The following is a 27,130-nucleotide window of genomic DNA, read 5'->3' as shown; positions in this document are numbered from 1 at the left end:
CAAAATAGTGAGACTTTCCCTTTGTATTTTTTTTCCATCTAAATAATGAATGAGCTGATCAGCCAAAATGTTTACAATCAACAACGTGATCGATGATAAAAGAGCTTCTGCAGGCAAACTTTTTATTGAAGACCCAACAAACATACATATCAAGAATGCCACATGAATGATCTCATAATGAATATTTTGGCAACATACAACTTTTTATTTCTCAAGTAGTTTCAGCTCCACTACTAGCACAATCATACTATCCTTGGACATACCTTGGAGCTGACATGCCAGTCCCTAGAATTTTAGATTGTCAGATTTGGTCGTGAGACTTGAAGCATGTCCTAAGACCAGCGTTCCCCGCAATCTGAACTGGTCTCATATTTAAGTGCAGCTCCATGCTCACTAATGCTTCCTGTCGATAACATTCTCAGTCTTTGCCAAAACTGCCTGCTGGTTGTAATCAGAGGACCTGAGCTTGAGTGCCTTTGAAATGAACCAGATTCATCTATATCAAGTCTTGTAGATGTACTTGATAGACATGAACCCAATAGAACTCTCTCAGCTTCGAGACCTGACACGTTACTCAATCTAGCTGCTGTGTCTCGAGTAGATAAATCATCATGGCTGCAGCTTCCTGTTCCTTTGTTCTCGTCGCACTCATTGCATACTAATTTTAAGGCCTGGACTACCTCCCCCATAAATGGACGGTGAGAGACTTCTGGCTGAACACACATTGACGCAATGGCTGCAACTTTTGCCACGCTTTCAAATGATACATTCATGCCAAGAGCTGGATCGGTGATCATCTCCACATTATCCATGTTATTAAGAAGAGGGCGAGCCCATGTGACCAGATTTTCCTGACCAGGGGGTTGTAGCATGTCGATCGGTTTCCTACCAGTTAGCAGCTCAAGAAGCACAACTCCATAGCTATAGACATCACTCTTGACAAGAAGGTGGCCTGTCATTGCGTATTCTGGGGCAACATAACTAAGAAAAAGCAGGAACATCGGATGGTTTTAATAACTACTACTTCTATGATGGGCAATTTAACGAACTGCTAAAGTGCAAGGATGACCATTTAGAACTTCTTACCCAAAAGTTCCCATGACTCGTGTTGAGATGTGCAAATTCTGCTCATCCAAAGCAGCTCGAGCTAGGCCAAAATCAGACACTTTGGGAGTGTAATCATGATCCAGTAAGATGTTGCTGGACTTGAAATCTCGATGTATCACCCGAGGGCTTGAATCTTCATGTAAATAGGCAAGGGCTCGAGCTGCACCAAGTGCAATCTTCAAGCGAGCACTCCAGTCAAGTGGAGATGTTTTCTTGTCCAATCCTGCTTAGCGAATGAAACAAATGAGACAATTCGAATCTGGAGATAAATTTCTATTCTAGAACAAAATACAGCATGCAATGGGAAACTAAGCATATGCATCCATTTATAGGGTATTCTAAAATTAAAGGAATTTTATAGAGACCAGGTTGGGTTTCAAAATCCAGTTACAATGGTCTCACCACGGAACGATTATATAGCTCAGTACCAATCCATTTTTTATAATTATTATTTTCAGTGATCTTCATGATCAGTATCATAAAGGTCCAACAATATCTTGGAACTGGTATGGCACCAAGATTTAAATAATCAAGAATAAAAGTAACCATGTGTCATAGTATATTAATTACCCAATAAAAAAAGAAAACATTAGAATTTGCACAAGCAGAAGCATTGCTTAAATTAAGTAATTCTAAACCTCTTTTTGCTTACCATGCAAGTGTGATTCCAAACTCCCATTTGGAATTAGTTCATAAACCAGACATCTTATGTGCTCCTCTGTGCATATACCAATCAACTTGACTAAGTTCCTGTGGTGCAAACGGCTAAGCATCTCGACCTCTGCATAGAACTCCCGTCCACCCTGCTGGTCATCTCTCTTAAGAATCTTTACGGCAACTCTTGTTCCATCTTCAAGCGTACCTTGGTAGACTCTCCCAAAACCACCTTCTCCAATAATTCTAGCTTCATCAAATCTGTTTGTAGCTCTTTCAATTTCAGATACAGAAAATGTCTTTGCTGATCCAGTATATGTTGCGATGCTAGAGCTGAAGGAAGCTGATTCTGAACTAAGCCTTTGTCCTAATATCGTGTGTCTTGTCCCTTTACATAAAGTTTAACAGAAAAAGAAAAAATAAATAAAAAAATGAAAGTCAACTTATGGATCTTGTAAGTTGCAATAGCTTTTCATGTAAATCCTTTACCAATCCTACACATTCCCTCCTGCTTTACCACACAAGAAATGTAGGACTTTGGGAGTTCAGATGAGTTGGTAACAAATTCACATATATTGAAATCGTCTTGCAGCTGACACTAATAAAATGCAAAAAAAAAAGGAAGGACAATGTCCATTTCAAGTACACCATCACCTATAAGGTTCGTTGCCTTTCTTACGTATCAAATATGCTTCCAATGTATTGAAGTCCTCACACTAGAAAATGTAAAAAAAATAAAGAAAAAAAGTTGCTTTCTGTTTCAATAGAAAATTTAAGCTACAAGGATCTTTGCTTTTCTTATGTGTCAAATACATCTGGCAAACCAAAATACAAATTATCAACCCAATAAGAACGTACCTGATGATTTTGCAAATAGTGGCAACATTTTATGCAGATTCGTCGCAGGCAGATGACTGTGGTTTCTTTGTTTCAACCACAGGAACCATGCTGCCCCCACACATAAGATCAACGCTGAAAAAGATGATAAAATAATTACAGCAATTAAGTTCCGATTGGTCTTCCCCTTTTGTTTTCTCACATCAACGCCAAGAGGCTTTATTGCCATTGCATTACTATTATTGCCAAATGAACCAACGTTACCCCCTCCAGGTGCTCTAGGTGGAGATGGAGGAAGCCCTGCATAGAATAGAAGTCAGGAAAAATCCATGGTAACAGGACTTCGACAAACTGTAGAGCCTTAAAATTATCTTCTTATATATAATTTTCATATACATTAAGAGTGACTTATTTACATTCCAAGTCCATAACTTACTCAAAAGCTCATGTTGGATCATCCAACAACTCCTAATCTTCCTTTATGAAATTTCTGGCAGTCCATTAGTTAGGACATATACACCAATTAGTCCCACATCAGAAGCAGATGTTAGGCTGGTTTCTGATGTGGTCACTTTCCAGTTGTCTTTCCTATTAAGATGGATGAGCTGTGTAGGCCTATTCTATATCCAAAGCACCATGTCAAATATCCATGCATCTTGGAGTTTGACCTTTCAATGCCAAAATAGTTCAGGGTCAGAGTATCAATTGGAATTTTTAGTTTGCGAAAGGATGATGACCCTACAATTCAAGAAGGAACGCTAGGAATGGGATCGACAGGTCCTCCTACACTCATTAAAATTCGCATGAGAAAGAACTTAGGGAGGTCTGAACAGGGAACTGGGTTCATTGCTTGAGGCGTGTTCTCATCTCTATAGCCAAGCACAAATGGACTGCCATTTCTAGAGGAGAGATTCGTACATAGTATGGGTTAGAGGCTTCAAATGACTACAGTAAAATATATGATGGCACCATGCATGGCCTGACACTTGGCACCAAAATTGGCTTGTGAGTGTGGATTGAGCTATGTGATCAACAAGAGCTGCTAGTCATTCAAGTCGAACTATCTATCATTAATGCAGGTGACCATGCTATTATCATGACTTTTTATGTCTACAGCTAATAACTTGGGATATGGATTTTGTTCAGGTGGTTCTAGGAGTGTTTTATCAATACCTGGTGCAAGTACCTTCTCGAGATTAGTTGTGATATGGGTTTCAAATTAACTATAGGCTTGTCATATGTATTAACTCATACATACCAAGATGGGGGCACTTGGATTAGACTTTTCCAAATCCCTAAAGGTGGATTCTAGGTTATCCGGTGAACCCTTGACAAATATGTCAAGTCTTTGAGTGGGAAGGTTGTGATACAATTATTCTTATAACAAGAATAGAAGTTGGTTTGATATGATATCTGACACTAAAGGAGTCTACTACTAAAAATTTGGAACTAAGCATTTTGTATCATGTTGTATCAGGCTTATCAAATCCAAGTTATTGAGTCAGCAGACCCATTAGTTCGAGTTGTCATAAATGATATCAAGTAACATTCATAGACATCTAAATAGCAAGTACAAATTTCTTGGAAGTTTATGCCCATAGTAACCAACATAAAGTATTGAAATCATAATCACATTTAAGAACAACTAATAGCTAAAGTTGGACAAATTATTGTCTATGTATCTTCCAATAGCATTATAGGTATTAGCAACTAAAGAGGATGAAGCATATGCAAACCTGGATAAAGAACATATAGAACAGTATAGTCACCAAAAAGTGATGTGTTTATGACAAAATCCTTATGCCAGAACTTCTCAAATGATAAAAATGCAGTAGCAGTATCAAACTTTTCTTCAACGGGCACCAGATCAATAAGTACGATTGTGTTCTCAGGCTGGTCACTGGCAACATTTGCTCCCATAATGCGCACTTGACTTTGTTTCATATAGATCCCAAAGGCAATTTCTTGGGCAAACTCAGGGACCAAAGGAAAGAATGTATACAGTGTGGTGCTTAGACGAAGTCCAACTCGAATTGGCAATACACAGACACATGGTGATCCTGGAGGTGGAATTGTTAAAGGCTCTACACACACCAATGACATACAATCTGCACAAAGAAAGTAAGTTAACATTTATATTAAAGTTCTTAGATCAAAAGAATCTTGTAAACCTCATTAAGCCTTTAATTCAACAATTACGTACAAACATAAAAACGACCAGAATTGGCTGACAAATGTGCACAGGATGTCTATACCCAAGTTAGGAGGTGGAGGTGGCAGCACCCAGATAGGTGGTGGTGGCGCTGCACTTGAGGCCCTAGGATGAGAGCTAGAAGGAGTCGTTATAGGCGAATGACCTAACCCTGTAGACACAAACACAATAAACATAAAAGAAAAAAAAAAGATATTTCAAGCAATTCAACAATATTTAAAAAAGAAGGATGAAATATACACGCATTCGAGTCCGAAGATACTGATGATGATGGTGAAGGAGATGGGGCTTGGATTGAAGAAAAAGAGGGGCCTGCGACGGAGGAAAAAGATCAAAAACAAAAGAAGTGTATAAGTTAAGACCCTCTGCATTCATCTTCTCTCGCCATGCTTTTGTATGCGTTGGTACCTTGATGAGAGGGTCGATAAGCATGATGTGGTTGGCTATTCTTAGGGAAGGCCTCAGGAGCTTCAGTAACCATAGGATCTTCAAATAAAAGCAGAATGAGAGAACAAAAACCAGTGAAAGCTTACAAACACATTTCTCCTTGCTTTTTGTATGTGTTGGTACCTTCATGAGAGGGTGGAGAAGCATGATGCGGTCTGCGATACTTAGGGAAGGCTTCAGGAGTTGGAGTGACCATAGGAGCTTCAAATAAAGCCAAAACAAGAAAAGCAAAATTATTGGAAGTTTACAAACAAGTCTATCAAAACTTAATTTGTCAATGGTAGTAATATCCACCTGGAAGATGTGATGGTGACCAAAATGGAGATGTTGGTGAAGAGGGTGAGTTTCCCACTCCTTTTCTAGGTCTCCACTGTTGGACTGGATTTAGAGGCGAAACAGCAGGCCCATCAGATGTACTCATTGCTGGAGGTTGAAGATGTGATGTTGATGGACCATGAGCTAAATTTGAGGGCTTAGCTTGATGATGCACAGGGCTTAACATAGGAGAAGAACCTGAAGAGAAGGTCAGTAACAAAATTTATGCTTTCAGATTCATTGTGTAACATACTCCAGAATCCTTAAGAAATTACCTTCTGAGGGTGACCCATTTGCTGGGGTCAAATGCCTATATCCTTCAGCTGGAGGTGAAGCAACTGGCACACCATGTCTTTGTCTGCTGCTGATTGGGGAAGAAATTGATGTTGGTGGTGCCACTGATCCTGCATGTTTCATTTAAAAAGTTACAATTTCAGACAGTTAAAGAAAACAAAGCATGCTTCGCAAGAGCTCTAGATGAAGCATCCAAAATATGCAATTTGTGCTCACCATGGAAATATGTAGAATGTGGAGCCAATGCAGATTTTGGAGCTATTCTTGGTATAATTGGTGGTTTGTTGGATGAACTGGGCTGCGGGTATCCTGGCGAACCGAAAACTGCTGCATCAAGATAAATGAGATGCATTATATACATATCTAAAAATAAGCTGCATTTAAGTAACCCATGAGTGGCATACTTACATGCTTAGCCATAGACATTCTCCATGGTGGAGCTATGTAAACAAGAAACTTGTAGGAGTATAGTGTGAAATCAGCAAAGAAATAGGCCGTCAATTAGTGACCAGGATGAGCATTACCTGATGAAATAGGAGCGATCGGTTGAGCTTCTACGGATGGAGATACAGCTCTTGGCCATTTATGTCCTGTGGCGACAAGAGTAGATGGAGCGGGCGACAGCATAGATGGAATTACCGGTTGGAAGCTAGGTGGCACTGCTCCATATGTAGGTGAAGAGACTATCAAGAATGAGAAACAGATACTGAAGCGTTAAACCTGATATCCTATCAAGAGGAAGAGGTTTTGTGAAACAAATCATGATTACCTTCAGGGAAAGAATCTGATGTTGGTGCAATTGCACTCCCTGAATTTGTAAGATGCGCAGGACTGCTTGCCATCCCTTTCTGCGAAGGATAGTCAAATGCAGCTGGTGAAGGAGCCATACCGAGCCCTACAAGAAAAATCACAAGCAAGCAACTTAAGTTTGATCACAGATCAGAAATCTTGTACAGCTCTTGCAATGTATTTATCAGAACTGAACTAGCAAAGTTCAACACTAAATTTTCATGCAACCAATTGCAAATAAAAATGTTACAGTTAGCAGTATTCTTGAGGATGCATAGGCTGCATTAACCATATTGGCTCGTCTCGGATGATGTCTTTGCAGCCACTGAAGGTGGGAAATTAAAGTAACATGACGAAAATAAATTGATAATACCTTATACGGCAAAGTGCTAACTAATAGATAAAATTGCTAACACGAAACTCATTCATGCTAACTTGAGTATATCAAACAAGGTTAAGGAAAATAAGTATCAAAGTCGAAACTGCACTTTCCACAGCCAAGTGATGCGACAACAGCTGATGTTAATAAGGCATGCTAAGGCTGATCAGAGCATTGTCGATCAAGCAAAAGCTTATTACATGAAGTGCCTTAAAATAGTTTTAAGAGGACTATGCAGGACAAAATATTAATACAGTTCTACTATAGCTCGATGAAAGTGGCTAGAAATATTGATCTGTAATTTTCCAATTGCAACAATTTTTTTTTTGTCTAATTTATACTTCTCTTTGTCACTCAAAGACTAGTAAGTTTGAAAAAACATGAAGAGCTTACAGCTACACTGTTACTAAATTGGTTTAAACATTTTTTTCGGTAGAACATGAACCCAGACCTAAATGCCACCCTCAGCTGTCAGTGTGAATTATAATAGAAGAAAAAGGGTGCTTTGAATGTGCAAATCCTGAGCAAGTTGAGCACAACATTGGTTATCAGCACACATCGTCTCCTAATACCACACTATTTCTTGTTGCAAGATAAATGTCCAACCAAAGGATAAAATACAAATAGTTCTCTGCGATCAGAAGCTTAGGCTCTTGGTCATCAACAGCATGACAATACATTGCTACAACAAAATGCTAATGAACCCTAATAAAAGCAAAATTCATCGACCAAATGCCAAAAGGAATTAATCGGATAAACGAACAAGTGCTAAATCACAAAAGTGATTAGGACTCGGCATTCATAATCAAAACTAGTTTTAGGAGCACAATAGCCATCATCGAGCAAAAGATCTCTTATTTTGCTTATTTACATCCATACAAGTAAAGCAAACAAATGGGTGTTCATCTCCTCCTCGCGGACTAACCAGCTGACAGGAAGATAAACAGAACATTTCCACACGCAATGTGTTACCTTCAAGTCGACAAATCACGGAAGCAAATACCGCAACGAAAATAATCCAGGGACGAGAAAGCTCGCATCGCCAACCCATCCTGCTACTTCTCACCGACAGAACAAAGCTAAAGATCTAATGGCCTTCACACGCCACCACAGTCTCTTCTTGTATTGAAGCAAAGCCCTGCCCATCAAAGAGAAGGCATCCGAAGAACCAAGGAATCCTCAAGGCAATGGAACAGAATGGCCCATCTGGAACGGGAGATGGGCGGTGGCATGTTGGGTGAACAGAAGCTTATAGCCAAAAGCACCAATCCAGAGTAGGTAGAGAGGAAGAAAAAGGCGGAGGGAGCTCAACGAAGGAACCTTGTAGGAGTGCTTTTCCTGTCAAAGAAAAGAAACTGTAACCAAGAAGGAAGGTGAAAAGGAAAAGGAAAACCAAAGATACCGATGAAAAAGACATACAGAATGACAGTGCTCAATGCCTTGATGATATGAAAAAGGGTTGGGTTCTTTGTGGGGAAGGAAGAGATCGGATCAGAGATGGGTAGAAAAAGTGATAGTGAAGGAACGGCCATGTGATCTATCCAAAATTATACTCGGTGCGAGGACTGACTCTTGTTTCAGATCCTTTGTTGGCATGTCTGATGCTAAGCGTCACAGGGAGTGCAAGATGTACGAGTTTAGGGAATGTTGTGAAGGGAGTGCAAGAACCAACCCGTGTTTCAGATCCTTTGTTGTTTTGACATGTATAGGGGTAGAGTGACAGGGACAGCTGAGGATCTATCTATGGTCTTTGGGGAGGATCTTTCTTTAGGAGTGTCTATATATATATATATATATATATATATATATATATATATATGGATAGTTTTCTTTAGGATCTTTCTTTGGGGAGGATCTATATATATAATGAAAGCTAGTTTGTATATTTTTCAAATCACGAATACTGTTTGAGAATAAATAAAAGAGGTACTGATTTGGAAATACCCAAGATGTGGGTATGTTGTAAGGAAATCGCCCTATATAAATTTTATTTAGGAGATTTTTTTTTTTCTTTCAAAATGACAAAAGTAACTCTTGACAACTATCTTTGATCTTTTTTTATTTCTCTTCAAACTTATTTAATTGAATCGGTTGAACCAACTCAAAGCTCGGACTAAAAATAATAATAATAATAATAATTTAAAATGAATAATTTTGTCTTTTAGACTACCTTATTTCATGTGATTTCATGCAGTGTGAGAGAATCTATCTATGGTGTAAGGGATTGTTTTGTATGTAGTGTGAGGACTCACCCGGGTCTCAGATTCTTTGTCGGCTCAGCGTCACAGGGACAAGAAGAAGAGGGCAGTCGCGTTGTTGATGGCTCAAAACCGGGGATCGGATTGTGAATCTTGTCCTGTTCGTCACATACAAACACTGTTCATTTCCTTCGCCGTTTGTATGGCTGGTAGCATACCGATTCAAGAAGAATTTGCAACGACACTCACCGCCATTGTTTGTTTATGTTGTGATCGAAGACTTAAGCCGGAGGTCACTTGGTGGTGTGTAATGTTGGGACTTGGAAGGGAGGCTATCTATCTTATTGAATGGTTGGAATAGCAACCATCAATTTTCATTACGAGAATTATTGGTCATGTATCACATCATGAGCTGACAGAGCATTGTATTAACGTATAAGATTTTACAATGTATTATCCGAGGTTTAATCATTTGAAAGATGAGCGATTCAAGTAGAAAAAAAGACATCATATGTTAAGCCAACTGAAAGACCAATGACGGGCATTTGTTTCATCAGAAAAGAAGAGCAAGAACGAGAGAGAGAAGATGTGGGCAAGACCAAAAGGAATCCAACCTGCCAAAGATTGTAGCAGGCAGTTGTCCTTGACGAAAGCTGGTCCCCGTTCGACTGGGGACAGAGCAATAAAGCAACAAAGGCACAAAAGCGAAGCTACAGAGACAAAAAATCTCTGGGATCTTGATCCAGATGAGACCGTAGTGGGAAAGTACTCTGTCTTCCTGTCGCTGCTACCAATCATGGAATACAAGTAACTTGCCCACTACTCTCAGTGCCTCGGGCAAATGTTCGGACATAACAAATGAGAACCACCTTATCCATGGAATTGGTGTGAGGTGAGGGAGCTCTGCTTCACCACTCCACTCTTACCGAAACGACATTACGTAATGCTTATGCTTAGATACAAGAGAGCATCACTACATACTGCTTTGGATCTTGACACTACTTTGCTGTTTGTTCCATTTGATCCTGTGAGTACTTGTCGAAAGAAAGAAAGAGTAGCATGTAGGAGCTGTATGATCGCAAGAATTCCAGCTTTTCTATTGCTCTAGTGCCGAAGGAAACGGGTAAAGACGGCCGGCCCCCCCTTGCATGTGGCGTAGGTCTGCTCTCATGTACTACTTCCATTTTGCTATCGAGCTTTTGCTTCGGCGTGGAAATTGGCGTAGGTCCGCTCTCATGTACTACTTCCATTTTGCCATCGAGCTTTTGCTTCGGCGTGGAGATTGAGAGGTCAAGTTCTCAGGTAACCAACTAAATCAACCGTTCGGTTCGGCGACAATGCTACCGCCACACTATTTGTGTCACCATCGGCTGAGCTACCATTTCTCCGTGTTTTGCTGCTGTACAACAGCATCACGGTGAGCTTCTTCGGCCAGTAGTAAAAGCCCGCTGCATGTCACCGGCGAACGGAGTCGTGGGCAACAACCGGACCGCATAAAAGGTTGCTTCTTTCTGATCGACCTGGCAGCCACGTGAAAAGTGTTCTCTTTGGCTCATCATCTCATTTCACTGGAACAAATTAATTGCTGATGTGCAAGGGCGAGGCACGCAGGCTGTAAAGAACAAGGATAACATGGTGATGCCTCCTGATTAATATTCCATTTCGCTCGCATCATCTTCTTCTCCTTTTTTGTTTCTGGGGCAGACTTCTGATACCGACACAAGAATGAACTTATGTCACGGATCGATCGTGCAGTGATAAACCATTGCACAAGCATTTTCTCTGAACTCGAAACAATTTAAGAAAGATATAGCTATCTCACTTTTACTGAATGGTAATGAAATTGGAACATCTGCCCAAACCTGAGTAATGATATAGATGAGAAATTGTCATGTTTAATTCGAATAAGATCCAAAATCCAATTCTGATGACGGCCCAAACCTGAAAAATAATGCGACGCAAACATCCAATCCGTTTCAGTATTGGATCCCAAATTTTAATTATACACGAAATCAATTTTAGCACAATAAGATCTGATCACTGGTGACCTGATAACGAGCTCCTCCTCCTATATATATATATATATAAATATATATATAGAGAGAGAGAGAGAGAGATGCAATATGTTTTATTGAAAGTATATTAACGTATCAGATTTATCAGGCTCCTGCTACAGATCCAACAATATATTCCAGTCCTGTATGCTGTGGCATACAGATTGAAGAATCCATCACTTTAGATCTGAACCATTGAAGGTTTAGACAACTTACATTATGCCACACTGGGATTAACACACAAATCAGCCCCTTCATGAACCATACCAAAATAATTTTGATGCAGTCCTGGCTAGAAGATGACCGATCAAGGTTGTCCGAATTTGAACCAATGCACCGAAGAGAATTAGCAGCATCTCAACAAGTCAAATCTGTTTATACATGGGCTTCCATCATTTCTTGATCTGTTATGATGTTTACTAGTTGAAACTGCATAAACCTCTACAATGTAGCCTACTGTTCCGAACAAAACCTTAAATCTCCTCCCCGAGCCAACTCAATTTTTTGGAAGCAAAATTTCTAGTGACAACTCTTATGAATGATCAAGTTACATGTTTTTCCTAATCCCCAATGGGTGCATCTTCAATGGTTTTCTCTGCAAAAAATGAGGTATCAAGAGCAAGACTTGTTCTCCTCAACATATTTAACCAAAAGATCTTCATGCTATTGACACATTTGATTGTGCAGTATGGCCAACCACTAGGTTGACTTCAAACTGGAAATCTTCAACTGGAGGAGTGGTGCTTCTTCGTCGACCACAAATGAATCTGAAGCAGCAACGCCAGCATCACTCCCTATGTTTCTGGTGTTTGTACTACTGTCACTATAAAAATCCGACTTCTTCTCCAGCTTCCATTCCTGTAGATAATTAAATCCCACAATTCAAGATATCAAAACATGTACATGCATGTGGAAAAATTTAATGATGGTACAAAGTTAACATTGATATCGAACTTGTGTCTTGATCAGCCAGATGCACATTGATATCGAACTTGTCAAACAAGAACTTTTATGGTCAATATTCCAACAAGACCAAATACACATTTCCATGAACTATGAACAAATGTAAATGGCACACAAAATTTAGTAACAGGTAATCTTGTGGCTGAGGTGCTCCTGAATTTTAGATAACCAGTACAAAAGCTTCAAGTACAAAAGTCAAGGTTCATATGTTCTATCTCTTCAAACAAATATTATCCAGCTATTAAGCTTTTGAGGTTATTAATATTCGTTTATTAATATGCAATGAACTTTTCCGACCTAAATTTTAAAAATAGCAGAACTGCCAAACTACAGCTAAAAACTAAAATGAGTTTTGAAACCTTGCTGAAGCTTGAAATAAAAGTTATATATGCATGCCAAGTTATGACAACAATGGAACTTAGACCAACAAGTGGCTATTCCTAATGAAGCAATCCTAGAGGGAGCACAAGAAGTTGTTAATACAAAAGACAGATAACATGTTCACTCTTATGGTAGCTTAAATGCTGTGCTCTAGTATTTAACCTTTGAGGCCCTTTCAGCGATGCTCTCCATTGGTAGTTGATTTGCTGTTCTGACATCCTTGACCTTCAAATAGTTGTACATGACAACACCACAAAGAGCTGCACAGAAGCATGATTAAGAAATAGAAAAACTAACAGATAAAGATACATAAGAACTAGGGAACAGGATCTTAAACAAAAGAGTTTACCAATGGCATAGCCAATTATATTAAGACCAGTTATTGTTGATTCAGGGAATACAATTGTGGAAAGGGCTATCAATATCCAATCTTTCAGAACTCCAGCAACTCGTATGGTCACTGCCCCAGTTCTACCAATTACTAGAAATATGGAGAAGTTCAGCGCTAATGCACAGAGAGCATTTGAGAAAAATATCCAGAAATTAAACCGAATCTGTGATATTTCCATCCCTGGCTTCTCCAACACATACCAAGGTATAAAGAGAAACAGAAAACTGCAAATGGAGTATATACAAGTGTAAGAATTTTTATACAAATATATATTATTTGAGATACAGAAATGTCAGAAAAACAGAAAATAAAATGCAAAACTAAAGTTAGGAATTTTCATTGATACAAAATCCAAATTTATGTAAATTTACAGTAGCATCGCAAACATAATGGAGAATTATAGTTTCACAACCAATAACTTGTTAGAGTGATATCCAATACAGTTCACTAAAGAACATGGGCTAGAAAACAGAAAAGCACATGAAAGCATTATATCAGGACTAAAAATGTGTTGTTCCTGCTAAGAGAGAAAGAGAACGAGAAGGAAAATTGATTGGTTGGTCAAAGTAGTAGCAAGGAAGTCAGCAAGGTTAGTATGTGAAGCACAGATGCAACAGTATTAAAGACCCAAAGAGATGGTGAAATTTAGACAGAACTCTGTAGTGTTTCAAATTTGTAATGGTATTTAGTCTTATTTCAGACAAACAATCACAAAACTAATTGATCTTTTTTCAACATAAGAGCTCCCATGTAGTTTTTAGCGCACAGATAACATAATCCTGTTCAACAATGGAACATAAGTTGAATATTTAATTGGCTTTTTGTTCGACTGTTTTTTGTCCATCACCTGACCAAGAATAACATTTTAAATGGACAGAGTGAACACAGCATTTGAACTCTCACCTAACTTATATAACCAAAAGAACCATACCTTCAATCCTGTCTGTTTAATCATAAAAGCATCATTATGAAAAACAAATATTTGATTATACTGATTAATGTTTCATCGTTCCAAACATTATGAATCTCCTTCATAAACAAGAGCACGTTCATTTCTGCTTTGCTAACCTTATTCTAGATCTGACTTGTACCTTAACTGGCAATTGCAGTAGCTCACCACCAAACATACCATCAACAGAAGGACCCAACTTGCATAATAAATTGGACAACATCTACAGGTGCAAGGTCCAAAATCTCAGTCCATACCAATACCAATTGGCAGCCAGACTGGTATAGTTCTTGTATGATCCAGTGAGCTGATTCTCAATAGAGGTTGGTACTGCTCGGACCAAGAGAGAGAGAGAGAAGAAAAGAAAAGTAGAAAGAAGAAAGAAGACCGACGGAGAGGAAGCAGAAGGTGGAGTGGAGGAAGAGATGGCAGAGTAGGTTGAGGAGGAAGTTAAAACAGAGGAGGATGGGGAGGAGGAGGAGGCTGATGAGGTGGAGCAGGAGGAGGCGGAGGCATTCTTCAGGCAAAAGAGCAACTCTTACTAAAGAACATAACAGTAAGCATTCTGCAGGTGGAAGAGTAAACAGCAACCCTTAATAAAGAAGGCAACAGTAGCAAGACAGCCGGATGAAGTGACAACAATGAGGCGACAGGGAGGATGAAGAGCTAGAAGAGGTGGGAGAGAGAGACGCATGTAAGAGAGAAAGAAAGGAGAGAGAGAGAGAGAGAGAGAGAGAGAGAGCACAAGAGAAAAAAAAAATTAAAAGAATGACAACTGTCAAGCTATTATAAAAATTAGAAATAACAATACATTAGTGGGAAATAGACTTATTATCTGGTACCCTTTCTTTTAACTGGTGAAATTGGCAGCACATCTGGTGAAGTAACCATACCAGGTGGCAAGCCTGGTATGAACATAAACATGCAGAAACTGATGGTCACTGCCCATTGTGAATCCTAAACAAGCAAAAACTGGTGGTATGTTTATCAATTCACATTCAGACTGGTAAATACCAGTTGTACCATATGTTTTAGAGCAGTACAACCAGGTTTTTGAACCTTGGTCCAGGAGCCCCTTCAACTAATCCATGTCTTTCTAATATCTTGTATATATCAAGAAAATCCGCATCGAAATGTTTTGCAGAAGGTGAAACATCCCAATATTAATTACTAACGCAATCAAATATGAGATGTATCTTCAACCAAAGTTCGCCGTGCCACAGCATTCCGCTCAATACGAGCGATATGTACCAATCCAACAGGAGGTTAGTATGGGTGATATATACCAATCTGTCGGTACACCCCACTATATTGTGTCTCGGTATATCGGTATATACCATACCAATAGCTGAACGGTACATCGGTACTAACCGATAAGGCGAACCATGTCTTCAACTATGTAATTATTATATGCACATGTAGATTGCAGCGAAAAGATATTAGCCATAAAAAACATCCAAACAAATATCTGAATGATGGAAATAAAAATAAATCTTGATTATCTAAAAGAAGAATAATTTAATTTGTCGTTTTATTTATAGCAAATCAATGGCTGCCAAGACTATTGAAACTTATGACCACCAATGCTTCAAAATAAGACAACTGCAGCCATGCATATGGTTCAAGTTATCTAAACATGGCATAGCAGTTGTTAAACACATACAATTTCTGTCAAAACGTTAAAGGCTTCCAAGCATTTCAAGTGAATGTACAAATTTATATAAGTCCATAAATTACCTGCAGGGTGCTATGTAATATAGACTGGTAACAGGATTCAGTGTCAAGCCTTTTTTCTGGAGAAGGACCTGAGTTAAAACCAGTCTTAAAGCTTCTGCAAATATACCAGTAACTTGGAAAGCTGTTCCAATTACATTAAAATGAATCTCTCCATAGGATGAAATTGCGACCCCGACACTGACTAGCACCATGTTCAAGAAAACATCACACCTCAATTTGTCAGTGCCACAGATAACAGCCATCAGAAATGTTGCAACAGGCACTGCAAAATTACATGTTCAAGAATGGTAAGCCTTTTGGTTGAGTAAACATTATTCTAAAAAGGATATAGGGCAACTCACTTAAGGCCTTTAGCATCTGAATGAAAGCAACTGAAATATGCAAATAAGCGGTGTTGCCAAACCTGCCATAAAAATAAGACTTTTGTTAATGGTACTAAAAATAAAAAAGAGAATTTCCGTCCACAAATTGGTGATAAATTATAAGATTGATGATCAAAAGAAAATTGAAAATGGAAACAGTATGAAAATGCACCAGTACATGAAAAAATAGTGCTAACACCATTTTTTATGAGGTGCTTGATGACAAAGTGCTAGTTTATTTACAAATAAAAGTGTGGCTAGCATAAGCTGGAAATTTTAAAAAATTAAATTATTCATGAAACCAAAATACAGAATAAAATATTCACAAAAAATAATCTTCCAGAATAACTTCTTTTCCAACCCAAAAGAACAAGTAACAAACCTGAAACAAGTCTGAACTTCATGAAACAAATAGGAAAATTCAAATATCCATGTCTATCCACATAGACATCGTAACCACTAATATCAATCAATATGTCAATGGAATCAGTAACTAACAATATAAATGAATTTCTTTGTGCACATACAATTGAATTCAACTAATATAGCACATTGATGTTCTTACTGAAAGCAAATGATCATTAATGCATTTAATAAAAGAAATTAGGAACATGGGCCTTCGGAGATTTTAAACTTAATAGATGTAGGATTTATACATTCAACTTAATAGATATAGGATTTATACATTCTTGTCTACTGAGTATCTATCTGAATGTTGTATAAGTAATAAATGTCAGAATCTAAAGAACAAGACACCTTATTGATTATCTTGCTCACTGTAATTTGTTGAAATATAGAAGACTAATCTTAAAGCAAATCATCATTTTTAAAAATCTTGACAAAAGGTAGCAGGTGACATGATAACTAAACATACTTACCAGAGACTTGATGCAAAGAATGCACTAATAGGAATCACACAAGTTGCATATCTGCAAAGGATCAAACTCAACATTAAAGCAGGCATTAAACATGGAAAATTAGATAAGTCTGCATCCTTACATCTGAAAAGTCATCTTAACAGGTGCAACAACCTGCCATTCCAACAAGTAAATTCGAGTGAATTAACTTGTTATGCAAAAGATGTTATATTCAATTGAAAGATAAAGAGTATAGTAAACAGACAAGGATTGATTAATAAAAACAATCACAAAGATTTCTATCTGGCAAGAAGAATAATCATATTCAACATGCAAAGGCATGAAGCAGAGTTGGAAGAGAAAATCCTTTTAAGAGTTAGATAATTTTCATGAATTCAAATGCTCAATGGTTATGAATCCATGTAACCATTCACCAGCCAAATATTAGACAATTTTTTTTTTTTCCCTTTTGTGTGCATAACCAAATTTTCACCTATTGATAACTTAGAAAGTGCATCAACATCTTAGGCAGAATATTGTAGCCTGAAAATATATATCACATTATACACCTCATGATTACAAACAATTATCCCCTCAGTTGTTTTTCAACGCATTACATGCCCCTAGTTAGTTGATCATATATTACAAGCCACTATTGACCTACATAATAAGCATCCAGAATATACACTCTCAACCATGATTCACCTTACCGATTCATACCGGTGTACTAATCGGCCGTCGATACAGTACATAACAATGTACCGACACATGATATGATGGGATATACCGACAGACTGGTATGTACCACCAACACCGATCCCCTATTGCACCAATACATATCACCCGTATCGAGCAGCACAACATAGTACGGTGAACCTTGCTCTCAAGTCTCAACCACTAGTTAGTTGAAGAAATATTAGACATTATAAATTTTTGTTTTTTTCCTTTTCTTTTGTGCATAACCAAATTTTCACCAATTGATAACTTTGAAAGTGCATCAACATCTTAAGTAAAATATTGTAGCCTGAAAAAATATATCACGTTATACACCTCATGATTACAAACAATTTTCCCCTCAGTTGTTTTCCAACACATTATGTGCCCCTAGTTAGTTGATCATATATTACAAGCCACCATTAACCTACATGTTAAGTGTCCAGAACACACTCTGCCTCTTTACTAATCCTTCAATTTTTAGCCTCTATACTTTAGATATAATTTTGCTATTTCAGACAGACTAATGGCAGATAGCAGCCATAAGATTCTGATGCAATTCACCAGAGGTTTCTCGTGAACACAAGAGAAGGAATATCAGGAATTTTCAGATAACTAGTGAAACTGCACTGTTGGAGATGATAGCTCATTACGGCCCGTTCAGCTCTTAAGGTCATCAATAAAGTTTTAAGCTAGCCTTTTCAATTTTCTAAGCTAGTCATGACAGACAAGCATTGAACTCCAATTAGCATAGATATAAAAACACAATCAAGCATAAGGAGTCAAATCCATGAACTTTCAACAAGAAAAATATTGATGAGAGGTAGCAAAACTAATGTAGAATAATACAGCATTTTTTTTAGTCACAGCATAAAAAGAACTAAAATAGAAAGAAAGAAATATAAGCAGAAAAAGAATAATTTTCAATGATAAGTTCATACATACCTTAAAAACACGAACAAGAAAAAATGCTACCACACCAGAAAATCCCATGTGAATCATAGTAAGAGTTATGGGGAAAGGAAACTTGAAATACTTCGGAGATAGTACCCACTGCAAAACGTACAAAAAAAAATAAGAAAGTGTGTTTTACACATGTTCACTCCGATGTACATGCTACTTTGTAGTAATGAATGTGCAAATTAGCAAATAAATTGGTCATTGTCTCTATTATATGAAGCAAAAATGAGTTGGGCAGATATGAAAACTCTACCAGCTATTATAAGATATGCCTATTATTCACAAATAATATATAGACAGCACTAGAGACATGGTTCTGCATAGTCATCATATTTGTTCCAAATAACGTAGAAAGGTGAAACCTGAATGGTGAGAATTTTCATCACTTGAAACCTTTTTTTTACATTTAAAGAAAAATGTATAGCAGCCCTTTTCAATGATCAGCTTTACCAGCTTTCATGCATAAACTGATATAAATGGATGAGAATTTTTATACAAGATGATGACTTCGACTGCAGGGACTTCTAATATGGTTGGAATTTAATGAAGGCTGGAGCCCACTTAGGCAAACTTAGAATAATTACTTGGTAAGATTTTCTTTACATTTGTGACTCTCGTCATCATTCACAGTACCATGCGACTTCTTTTTTATCTTTTTTGTGGATCGGCTAGTGCAAGTGTCCAACATCAGACTGCAATTTTTGATCCAAGAATGCAATTCCAATGAAGTCACATTCCTTAAAACCATGATCACAAATGATCAGAAACCTGAGCTGCACAAATATCGAACCACAAGCAACACAGGGTTACAGAACACAAATTCCACTGGTGATTAATGACTTTCATGATTAGCAAGTGGTTTGAGTGGCTTAAAATCCATAGAAAAACTCCATGATTAAAATCCATAGATAGACTCCATTATCATGGCTAACAAAGTCTAGATATCAAACATCTATATCTCTTCTGGCTCCAAGTCTAGCTTTTATTACTAATCATCTAAAGTTTTCAAGTATGTGAAGGTGGAATATCTAGTAGTAAGAACACATAGTTATTCTAACTAGCTTGGACTTGAAAAGTTGAAAATTGCTTCCGGAATACATTTCATGACACCAAGATAACTGTAACAACTAAAGAGTTAGTGTATAAAATTCTTGAAAATATTGGACCACAGGTGACAAAAGAAGCTCAAAGGTTAATCAAATTCTAAGCAATAGAGTATCTCCAAAGTTAAAATTATTTTACATTTTCATTTTAGAAGGAAACCACTGGCAATATGATAACCTGGGTAGATTTTCCATTGTCAAATACTCCGGCCAAGGAATCAATCAGTCTGTCCAAGGACCAGTACAGACCATCTAGGTAGGTAAACCAGTTTCAATTTTTTATTGTATCATTCAATGACACTAGATGGTATTATGTCCGGTATACCAGTAGTGTATTGATCCAGAATCCAGATGGTTACCAAAACCTATATCAAATTGAGATTTTAGTGTTTGCTTATAATTTACATATTCAAGGCCCGAAATCCAAACAAGGAATCTTTTTAGTAGGTGGTTATTCTATAAAATATGCTTCGGATAAATCCACACACTTCCATGCACCATCATATGTCAAGTTCAGAATATCGTATTTGGTCTTTGACAAACTCCAAAGGTTTAGTCCAGACAATTATATTATCTGAAATTCACTCTGAACTTTTCTTTATTAGTTGTTTTAGAGTTCTATTCTAGGAAGACAAACGTTATCTATTTTGGACTTCGGAAGATTGTATACACTCAAATTTTAAAAAAAGTCAGCTACTTATTAGTGAACAGTAAGTGATTTAGGATCTAATTGTCACCAAGGAGTTCAAAATATGGGCTCTATTTGATATTACCTAAAAACTAATTAAAAGAATCTTAATAGGACTCGAAGAAGAGTTAAGCTGAGTTAATGAAGAAAATTTCAGTTCAGCTACTCATTCCTGATTTATTCTCTAAAGAATTATAGTTTAAGAATGGTTGTTCTTATTTCATTTGACATGACAAGTGTTTGATAGGCTGGGAAGAACACAATTGTCCCCATGGTATCTTGACAAGTATAAAGCTTTATTTTGGTTAATTTGCATCCATACGCTTCTTGCTCTCATCCCTCTTTCTTCATTCTTCTTTCTACCATTTTATTATAAATATTATTTTTACAATCGATATCTCAAGTTATCAACAACTTTCAGTTTAGGCAAGACCCAATGGACAGACATTGATATGGTCAAGAGTCAAGTTATTGTTGGTGTGAGCTGACGAAAATGGATATAATATCGTATAACTTGGGTATTGATATGAATGGTCTGACTAATGAGCTTCATCCATGATCATAGTGTTAGATGTGCATTCTTGTGACTGACTCGACCCAAAAGAAGAAAATACACTATAATACTTCTATGATCAAACCTCTACGTACAAAACGCCACGTGTATAAACACTCTAATCAAAATTACTTCAAAAAATAATAATGCTTTGTACAACAACAACAAAACCGCAAATCTCAACTATTTGGAGTCGGTTACATGGGTCTTTTGTCATCATTAGAATATGAAAAAAATAATGATTTAAAAAACGCTAGGCGCCCGCTCGCTCGAGCGAAGTAAGAAGCTCTGAAATATTAAAATATAAAACATATATAATACAATTGATAAATATGATTATATAAATCACATTAGTTAATAATCTACTATTAATAGTAGATTATTTACTGTTAACGGTAGTTAGAGGGGAAGAAAAGAGTTATCTACTATTAACATTAGTTAGAGGGGGAGAAAAGAGTCACCAATAGTGGAAAGTGGGGAAGGAGAGGGCAACGGTGATGGAGAAACTTTCGGACAACAACGACGGCAGCAGAGGAAGTTGCGAACGATAGCAGCAATGGCGGAGGAAGGTTCGGATGACAACAACAACGACGAAGGAAGCTACGGACGACAGTAGCGGCGATGGCGAAAACTGTGAACAACGACGTCGTGGGCGGAGGAAGCTTCAGAGGTGTCCGTCGGTGGCCGAGGAAGCTATGGTCCTCTCCCTCAATAGAAGTAGCAATGGTGGAGGAAAATACGCATGAAAGTTAGGCCGTCGAACCCGTCCGTCGGTGAGAGAGGAAGCATCGGTCCTGTGCGTCGGCAATGGTAAAGGAAGCGTCAATGGCGAAGGCAGCAACTGCGCTATGGTTTATGGCTCGGGGTCGCGTAGGGAGGGCAAGCGAGGTATAGTAATATAACGTAGCTTAGTTGGTTCAATCGAACCAGCTAACTACTGTTCAACAGAACCAGACTTTTAAGTCTAGTTCGATTACTTCGTTTGAACCAATTACTCACCCGAGCTTAATTGGTTCAATCGAACCAACTAGCCAGTAATCAATCGAACCAAACTTAAAAGTCTAGTTCGACTACTTTGTTTGAACTGGGTGCTTGCCCAAGGCGCTCGACACCTAGGTTTAGGCCAGCACCCAGGCGACGCTTCAGTAAAGCACACCGCTTGCTCGAGGCCTAAGACGCTCGGGCCTCGCCTCGCCTCACCCATGAGCATAGGCAAGCACCCGAGCACCTATTTAAACCCCTGGTAAAAAGTCATATAAATGATTTTCTCTCATCTTATCCTTTATCGAAGTTACACATAATTGTTTACGAATAAAAATAATTTTTTTCCTATCTTTCCTAGTAACTCCATGCATCCATCTTAGCATTCTCATCTCAACAACACAAAATTTATATATATTATTTTTTAACTGCCCAATACTCAGAACTAATATTAGATAAAGCACTTTTATAAAAGAAACAATGCAATTAGATAAAGCACTTTTTTTGTCCAATAAACAGTGCAATTATTAGGATTCCTTGAACTCATATCTAAAAGAAGAAAGTTAATTTTGTCATAGATAACTCACTAGCTTGTATTTACATAACAAAGCTCAGTTCATTTACAAATTGTAATATATCAAACAAACAGAAAATTGTTAAGCATCAATTAAAAATTTTCATATTCAAATATTAGCTACAAGGAACATAAATGATCATTAGCTTGTTTTTTTATGTTATGGAAATAGGTCTTCTACAAAACATCATAAAAGAATTAAATCATTTTATGCATATTAATTTATGATGGCTACTGAAAAATATAAAGAACTCATGAAACACATGGAATAATTTACCTTGTTATACAAGATAACCCCTGATGAGAGACAAATGTAAATGAGTAGATAAAGGTAAGTCAGCAGAAGTTGTTTGTTGATCATTCTGCCTGCTGGCAATTTATACATATTTCTGTTCCAGATTATGATTGTCTTGACTAGCTGTGGCTGGTAATCCAGATGGATGAAGCTACAAACATTAATTGCATCTTTGACTTTGTAAGAATATCATTTTCACAGAAAAGCAAGACCATATTATTCGCAATTCCTAATATACATAGCTATTTAGCTAAATTCTTGAAGGCAACCCGCTGTGCTTCAATAATCCAGAAAGTCAGACACCTGGAAAATGATCAGTGAAGACAAAGAAAGAAACATGTTAGACTGCTCTAAACTAAATAAAAGCATATGAACAATAAAAAGAAAGACAAGGCATCAAGTTAAGAAACAGGCATATGAGCCCATCCAACAGCATGACCTTAGAATTCTTTTATGAATTTAGCAAGGGGAGATGATACTTCACCAGTAACGCTGGTTAAATATGACCTTTTCATATGTATTCTATCAGCATAAAGGAACCAGGCATGAATTAGCAAGTCTCTTAACAAAAAGTATCGTCTACAGCATAAGTTCCATTAACAAATCAAGCTTGCACCAGTTCACGCTATACAACTGTTTCTTAAGTATAACAAAATTTTGAAAAGTTGAATAACTTACCTTTTACTAGGCCTTTTCTAGAGCTTGGACACATAGCTAATTAAACATTAAGGGAATAGATTGTCGAATCATATTTAATGTTCTTCTCACTTGATTTTCAGCTATGGATTTTCTTTATAGTTTATACAACATGGCTCATACAAAATTTTTGACATCCAACTAAAGGTATCAGAAGTTGGCAATGAAAGTAAAGCTGCCATTTGATCAAGTTGGATTTGGCAACTTCGGTTCAGATTAAGATGTATAGGATTAATGTGAAATAAACATAATCAACTGGCAGGTCATAGAAATCTTCACCTAGAAATAAACCAGTGGTCAACACGTACCTTCTGGATCCGTCTTTCCTACGTTAGGCATGCTGCTTCAAGTTTTAAAATCGTTGACCGCGTTTGGGTTGTAATGAGTTAGATCTAACTAATTTTATATTAGAATTTAAATTAACTTTGCAATGAATTTGACTACATAAATGAATTATCAGATGCAAATATTGATGGCACATCTTGCTGTAGAAGCTAAAAGGTTTAAACAAAAATAAGAAGTTTTCATACAGTAAAGATACACGTCCAATGCAGATACATGTACATTATACACAATCAATGGTCTAAATCTCGCTCTGGTAAAAGCTTAGGTAATCTACTAGACCAATATGCTACCAGTATATCAGCTGGTACAGTGACTTGTACCACCTGACCGAGACCGGACCATTTGTGTTACCAAACAGTATTTGGAACTGTAAAAACAGTGATAGAGGTTAGTCTATTTTCGCCCGTGTCAAAAAACCTTGAATCCAACCAACACACTAGCAAATTTGGCAAGTTGTGACTCAGACCTGACACATAGTCCAACGTGCCATCTTAAATAGATTGTGCCAGGTTGACCCTATCCATTTGGATCAAGAATGTCAACCATAACAAATACGCATATTATGAAATTATAATAACCATTATAGGTAAAGGAATGGAACAATAATTGTCTTGTCAATTTACAAAACAAACTAATAAATCAACGTCTATTAGCCTTGCAACCTTGCAGGATGCAACAACTAAACCAAGAATTTATTTTTGGGGCACACCCTCACACCAATAGTCAAGTTGCCAAGAATTTATTTGTGGTGCACACCCTCATGCCAGTAGTCATCTAGGATAGGAGAAGATCACATGTTGTCACTGGTTACTAAATTGAAGAAAAAAAAACATGCAAATCAATGAACTCATCCCTCAACCAGAATATTTATGATTCATGTTGATATCTGAATACCACTAACACAGAAGAACAAACCTCAATCAAAATCATGACAATTTAGAAAGCTCCACTCAGAAAGAGAATGTAGCAGAGAAAACAAATGGGGAACACATAATTTTAGCTTCTAATGCTTGTTACCCATATGTATGGAAGCAAAAAGGTGCTGTATTTTTTCAATAGCCAAATCCTCAGGCCATCACTTTATGTCCACGGGTAAGGGATCTAATATATATGTATATAATATATATATATATATATATACACACACACACATATGTATATGTAGGTATGTATTGATATTATATGTACATATATTGTCAACAATACTTGTATAACACAATTATAGAAATTAGCCTATTCTGACCAGTCAACCAAAAAGCCCTCAAATCAACCTGAACAGACTGTATCACTAGCAAGTCCAGAAATTGTGATCCAGAAGTAACACATGCACCCAGCTTGCCAACTTCGATGAATTGGGTTGGTTGATCATATCAGTTCGGTTCAAGAATGCCAGCTCGATCAGGTAATCATGACTCGAGCCCATGAGTTAAAGATTTAAGCTCCAAAAGCCCATAGTATGAAGTTAGAATAAGCATTCTGGAGACTTGAATCAACAATTTTCATGTCAAGATACAAAATGAATCAAAGAAACGGCATCTATTAACTTTTCAGAATCCAACCTCTAAAACAAGTATCCATTTGTTGGTCTCAGACGCTCATACCAGGAGTCATCTAGAAACCAATGCTGATCAGGCAGTCGTGAATTGAAGTGAAAAAGAAAAAAAGAGATAGAAAGTGGTATGTGCATAAGAAGGATGTTTACAAGACTTATGGATTATCTGAAACCCCAGAACAAAACTTCATCAAGATCACGAAACCAGAAGAAAGAACGACGGCAAGCAATGTAAATGGGGAAACAACGCAATCTTTTGCTGTCAGTGTTCTTTATTGAATACGTCAGGAAGCAAAAAAAATGCAGCAATCCTTAGAAAAGATGACTTCTTGAATGCCCAATTTCTATCTATGCTTCGACATAATGCCGAAGACGAATCCAATTTCTATATCCGTTTCCACATAGTACTTACTGTATGACAGTTAAAATTGCATGTACAATCCGAAGCACATTTTTGCCTCACTCTTGAAGATATTAAGAAGGAATTTGTGGATCCCGAAACCCAGCATTCAGTTTGATATCAAAGAAACCCTACCCCTGTGGCCGTGACCGACTACGGTCAAGATCTTTAACCAAGAATGAGCCAAGAAGCGGACCTGACGCTCAGATCTCGCGCTAGGGCTACATGCACGCAACTCCTTTCAACGCAAACGGATCACGGAGGAGACAATAGCAGAGAAAAAAGCGAACCAAGAAAGAGGGTGAGCGGTGCACCTCGGATGGAGACAACGGGAGAGAGGACGGCAGATCTACCGCTACGTGGTCAGAGGAGTGAAAGGAGAATCGCCGCAACCCGCCGGCGCCAACGTAAATCGAGGAAGAGCGCCCTGGCCAGGAAGGATCGATAGAGGGAGGGGCCACAGAGAAAGCTGCCTTGTACTGGGGGAGGAGCGGAATGGTTTGATTGGCTTTCTTGGGTTGAGTTGAGTCGGATCGAATTATAAACAAATCGGTCCGACTCCATAGCGATTCGGTTTAATCCTGAACCGCCCAAGACTTGGCAAAGCGCATTCGGATTCTTTTCTAATTATTGTTGTCTGTGGGATATTGTTTGTATTTTTTTTGGGAGAACACTTGGAATTGACTACAAATTAGTAAATAACTAGATGATTTTTATGAAAAAAAAAATTTCTCTCATTAGGTACACTATCTTCTTTTTTTTCTCGTATAATTTTTTTTATGATATTGCTGTCACCTTTCCTTCATCAATATTGGTCACTTGTCACCTCTATTTCTATTCACACAATGATATCCAATCGTGACGCATAAAGACAAAGGTAACGAGTACAACAAATAGAAAGGCAACGAGACGACACCGATGAAACGAAAGGCAACTAGCAAAAAATAAAAGGGAAGAATATTTATGGGATTAAAAAAAATAAAAAATCCTATATCAGAAAAACAGAAATATGAGCATCTTCTAGAGAAAAAAAATTAGAAAAATCATCCTAACAGCTTTAGAATTTATTAAATAATTATGAAAAAAATTATTGGTTAAAAATTGTGAATATGAGACATTAGATGGAAAACTCACCTTCAGCATCAATTCATCACGGATCCAAACCAAAACCTTAACAAAATGCTGGCCGATATGGCACTAACTAAAGAACTACAAGTAACTCCAACTAATTCGAGTCCTCCTAGCTTCTTACAAGTTTTTTTTTTTTGAACAAAAATGATGCTTGCTCCGAAGCTGTTGATATTAAGTCGAACTTATCCTTCAACTACAACTCCTTGTTGAGC

At 37.5% G+C, this 27,130-nt stretch overlaps 2 protein-coding genes across 6 annotated transcripts; both read right to left on the bottom strand.

Moving 5' to 3' along the window:
* Positions 1-13: 13 nt before the first annotated feature.
* Positions 14-8,714, bottom strand: LOC135581876 (receptor-like serine/threonine-protein kinase ALE2). 4 transcript variants are annotated; one of them, XM_065111675.1, is made up of 16 exons: positions 8,454-8,714; positions 8,007-8,372; positions 6,636-6,761; positions 6,391-6,525; positions 6,083-6,193; positions 5,848-5,976; positions 5,552-5,770; positions 5,381-5,458; positions 5,219-5,296; positions 5,051-5,122; positions 4,854-4,961; positions 4,335-4,706; positions 2,620-2,898; positions 1,760-2,149; positions 1,087-1,330; positions 14-981 (listed from the first exon to the last, which is right to left on the bottom strand). In XM_065111675.1, the coding sequence occupies exons 2-16, from the start codon at positions 8,083-8,085 to the stop codon at positions 333-335; spliced, it is 3,069 nt and encodes a 1,022-aa protein (XP_064967747.1). In that variant the 5' UTR covers positions 8,086-8,372; positions 8,454-8,714; the 3' UTR covers positions 14-332. The 4 variants fall into 4 exon arrangements, with proteins under 4 accessions (XP_064967747.1, XP_064967745.1, XP_064967746.1 ...); XM_065111673.1 differs by having other exon boundaries at positions 6,391-6,549; positions 8,454-8,713; XM_065111674.1 differs by having other exon boundaries at positions 6,083-6,190; positions 6,391-6,549; positions 8,454-8,713.
* Positions 8,715-11,643: 2,929 nt separating this feature from the next.
* On the bottom strand, positions 11,644-26,287 carry LOC135614374 (probable sugar phosphate/phosphate translocator At1g48230). Of its 2 annotated transcripts, none has more exons than XM_065111683.1 (10): positions 26,078-26,287; positions 22,777-23,097; positions 18,586-18,693; positions 17,069-17,100; positions 16,948-16,998; positions 16,049-16,110; positions 15,708-15,969; positions 12,980-13,245; positions 12,793-12,890; positions 11,644-12,144 (listed from the first exon to the last, which is right to left on the bottom strand). In XM_065111683.1, the coding sequence occupies exons 2-10, from the start codon at positions 22,882-22,884 to the stop codon at positions 11,986-11,988; spliced, it is 1,146 nt and encodes a 381-aa protein (XP_064967755.1). In that variant the 5' UTR covers positions 22,885-23,097; positions 26,078-26,287; the 3' UTR covers positions 11,644-11,985. The 2 variants fall into 2 exon arrangements, with proteins under 2 accessions (XP_064967755.1, XP_064967754.1); XM_065111682.1 differs by having other exon boundaries at positions 26,102-26,287.
* Positions 26,288-27,130: the final 843 nt, after the last annotated feature.

The sequence above is a fragment of the Musa acuminata genome, chromosome BXJ2-6 (assembly GCF_036884655.1).
Source record: "Musa acuminata AAA Group cultivar baxijiao chromosome BXJ2-6, Cavendish_Baxijiao_AAA, whole genome shotgun sequence".
Taxonomy (NCBI): Eukaryota; Viridiplantae; Streptophyta; class Magnoliopsida; order Zingiberales; family Musaceae; genus Musa; species Musa acuminata.
This window is presented reverse-complemented; position numbering and strand designations above follow the sequence as displayed.

Bases quoted from the DNA above. Each gene is read 5' to 3' on its own strand.
- LOC135581876 (XM_065111673.1), bottom strand. From the start codon at position 8,085: ATGGGTTGGCGATGCGAGCTTTCTCGTCCCTGGATTATTTTCGTTGCG. The intron at 4,962-5,050 runs GTATATTTCATC...TTGTGTCTACAG, and splicing joins ATCTTCGGACTCGAATGCGT to GGTTAGGTCATTCGCCTATA. The intron at 982-1,086 runs GTAAGAAGTTCT...GCTTTTTCTTAG, and splicing joins CGAGTCATGGGAACTTTTGG to TTATGTTGCCCCAGAATACG.
- LOC135614374 (XM_065111683.1), bottom strand. From the start codon at position 22,884: ATGTATAAATTGCCAGCAGGCAGAATGATCAACAAACAACTTCTGCTG. The intron at 16,999-17,068 runs GTAAGGATGCAG...GATCCTTTGCAG, and splicing joins GTTAAGATGACTTTTCAGAT to ATATGCAACTTGTGTGATTC. The intron at 16,111-16,947 runs GTAAGTATGTTT...TTTTTATGGCAG, and splicing joins TTCTTTGCATCAAGTCTCTG to GTTTGGCAACACCGCTTATT.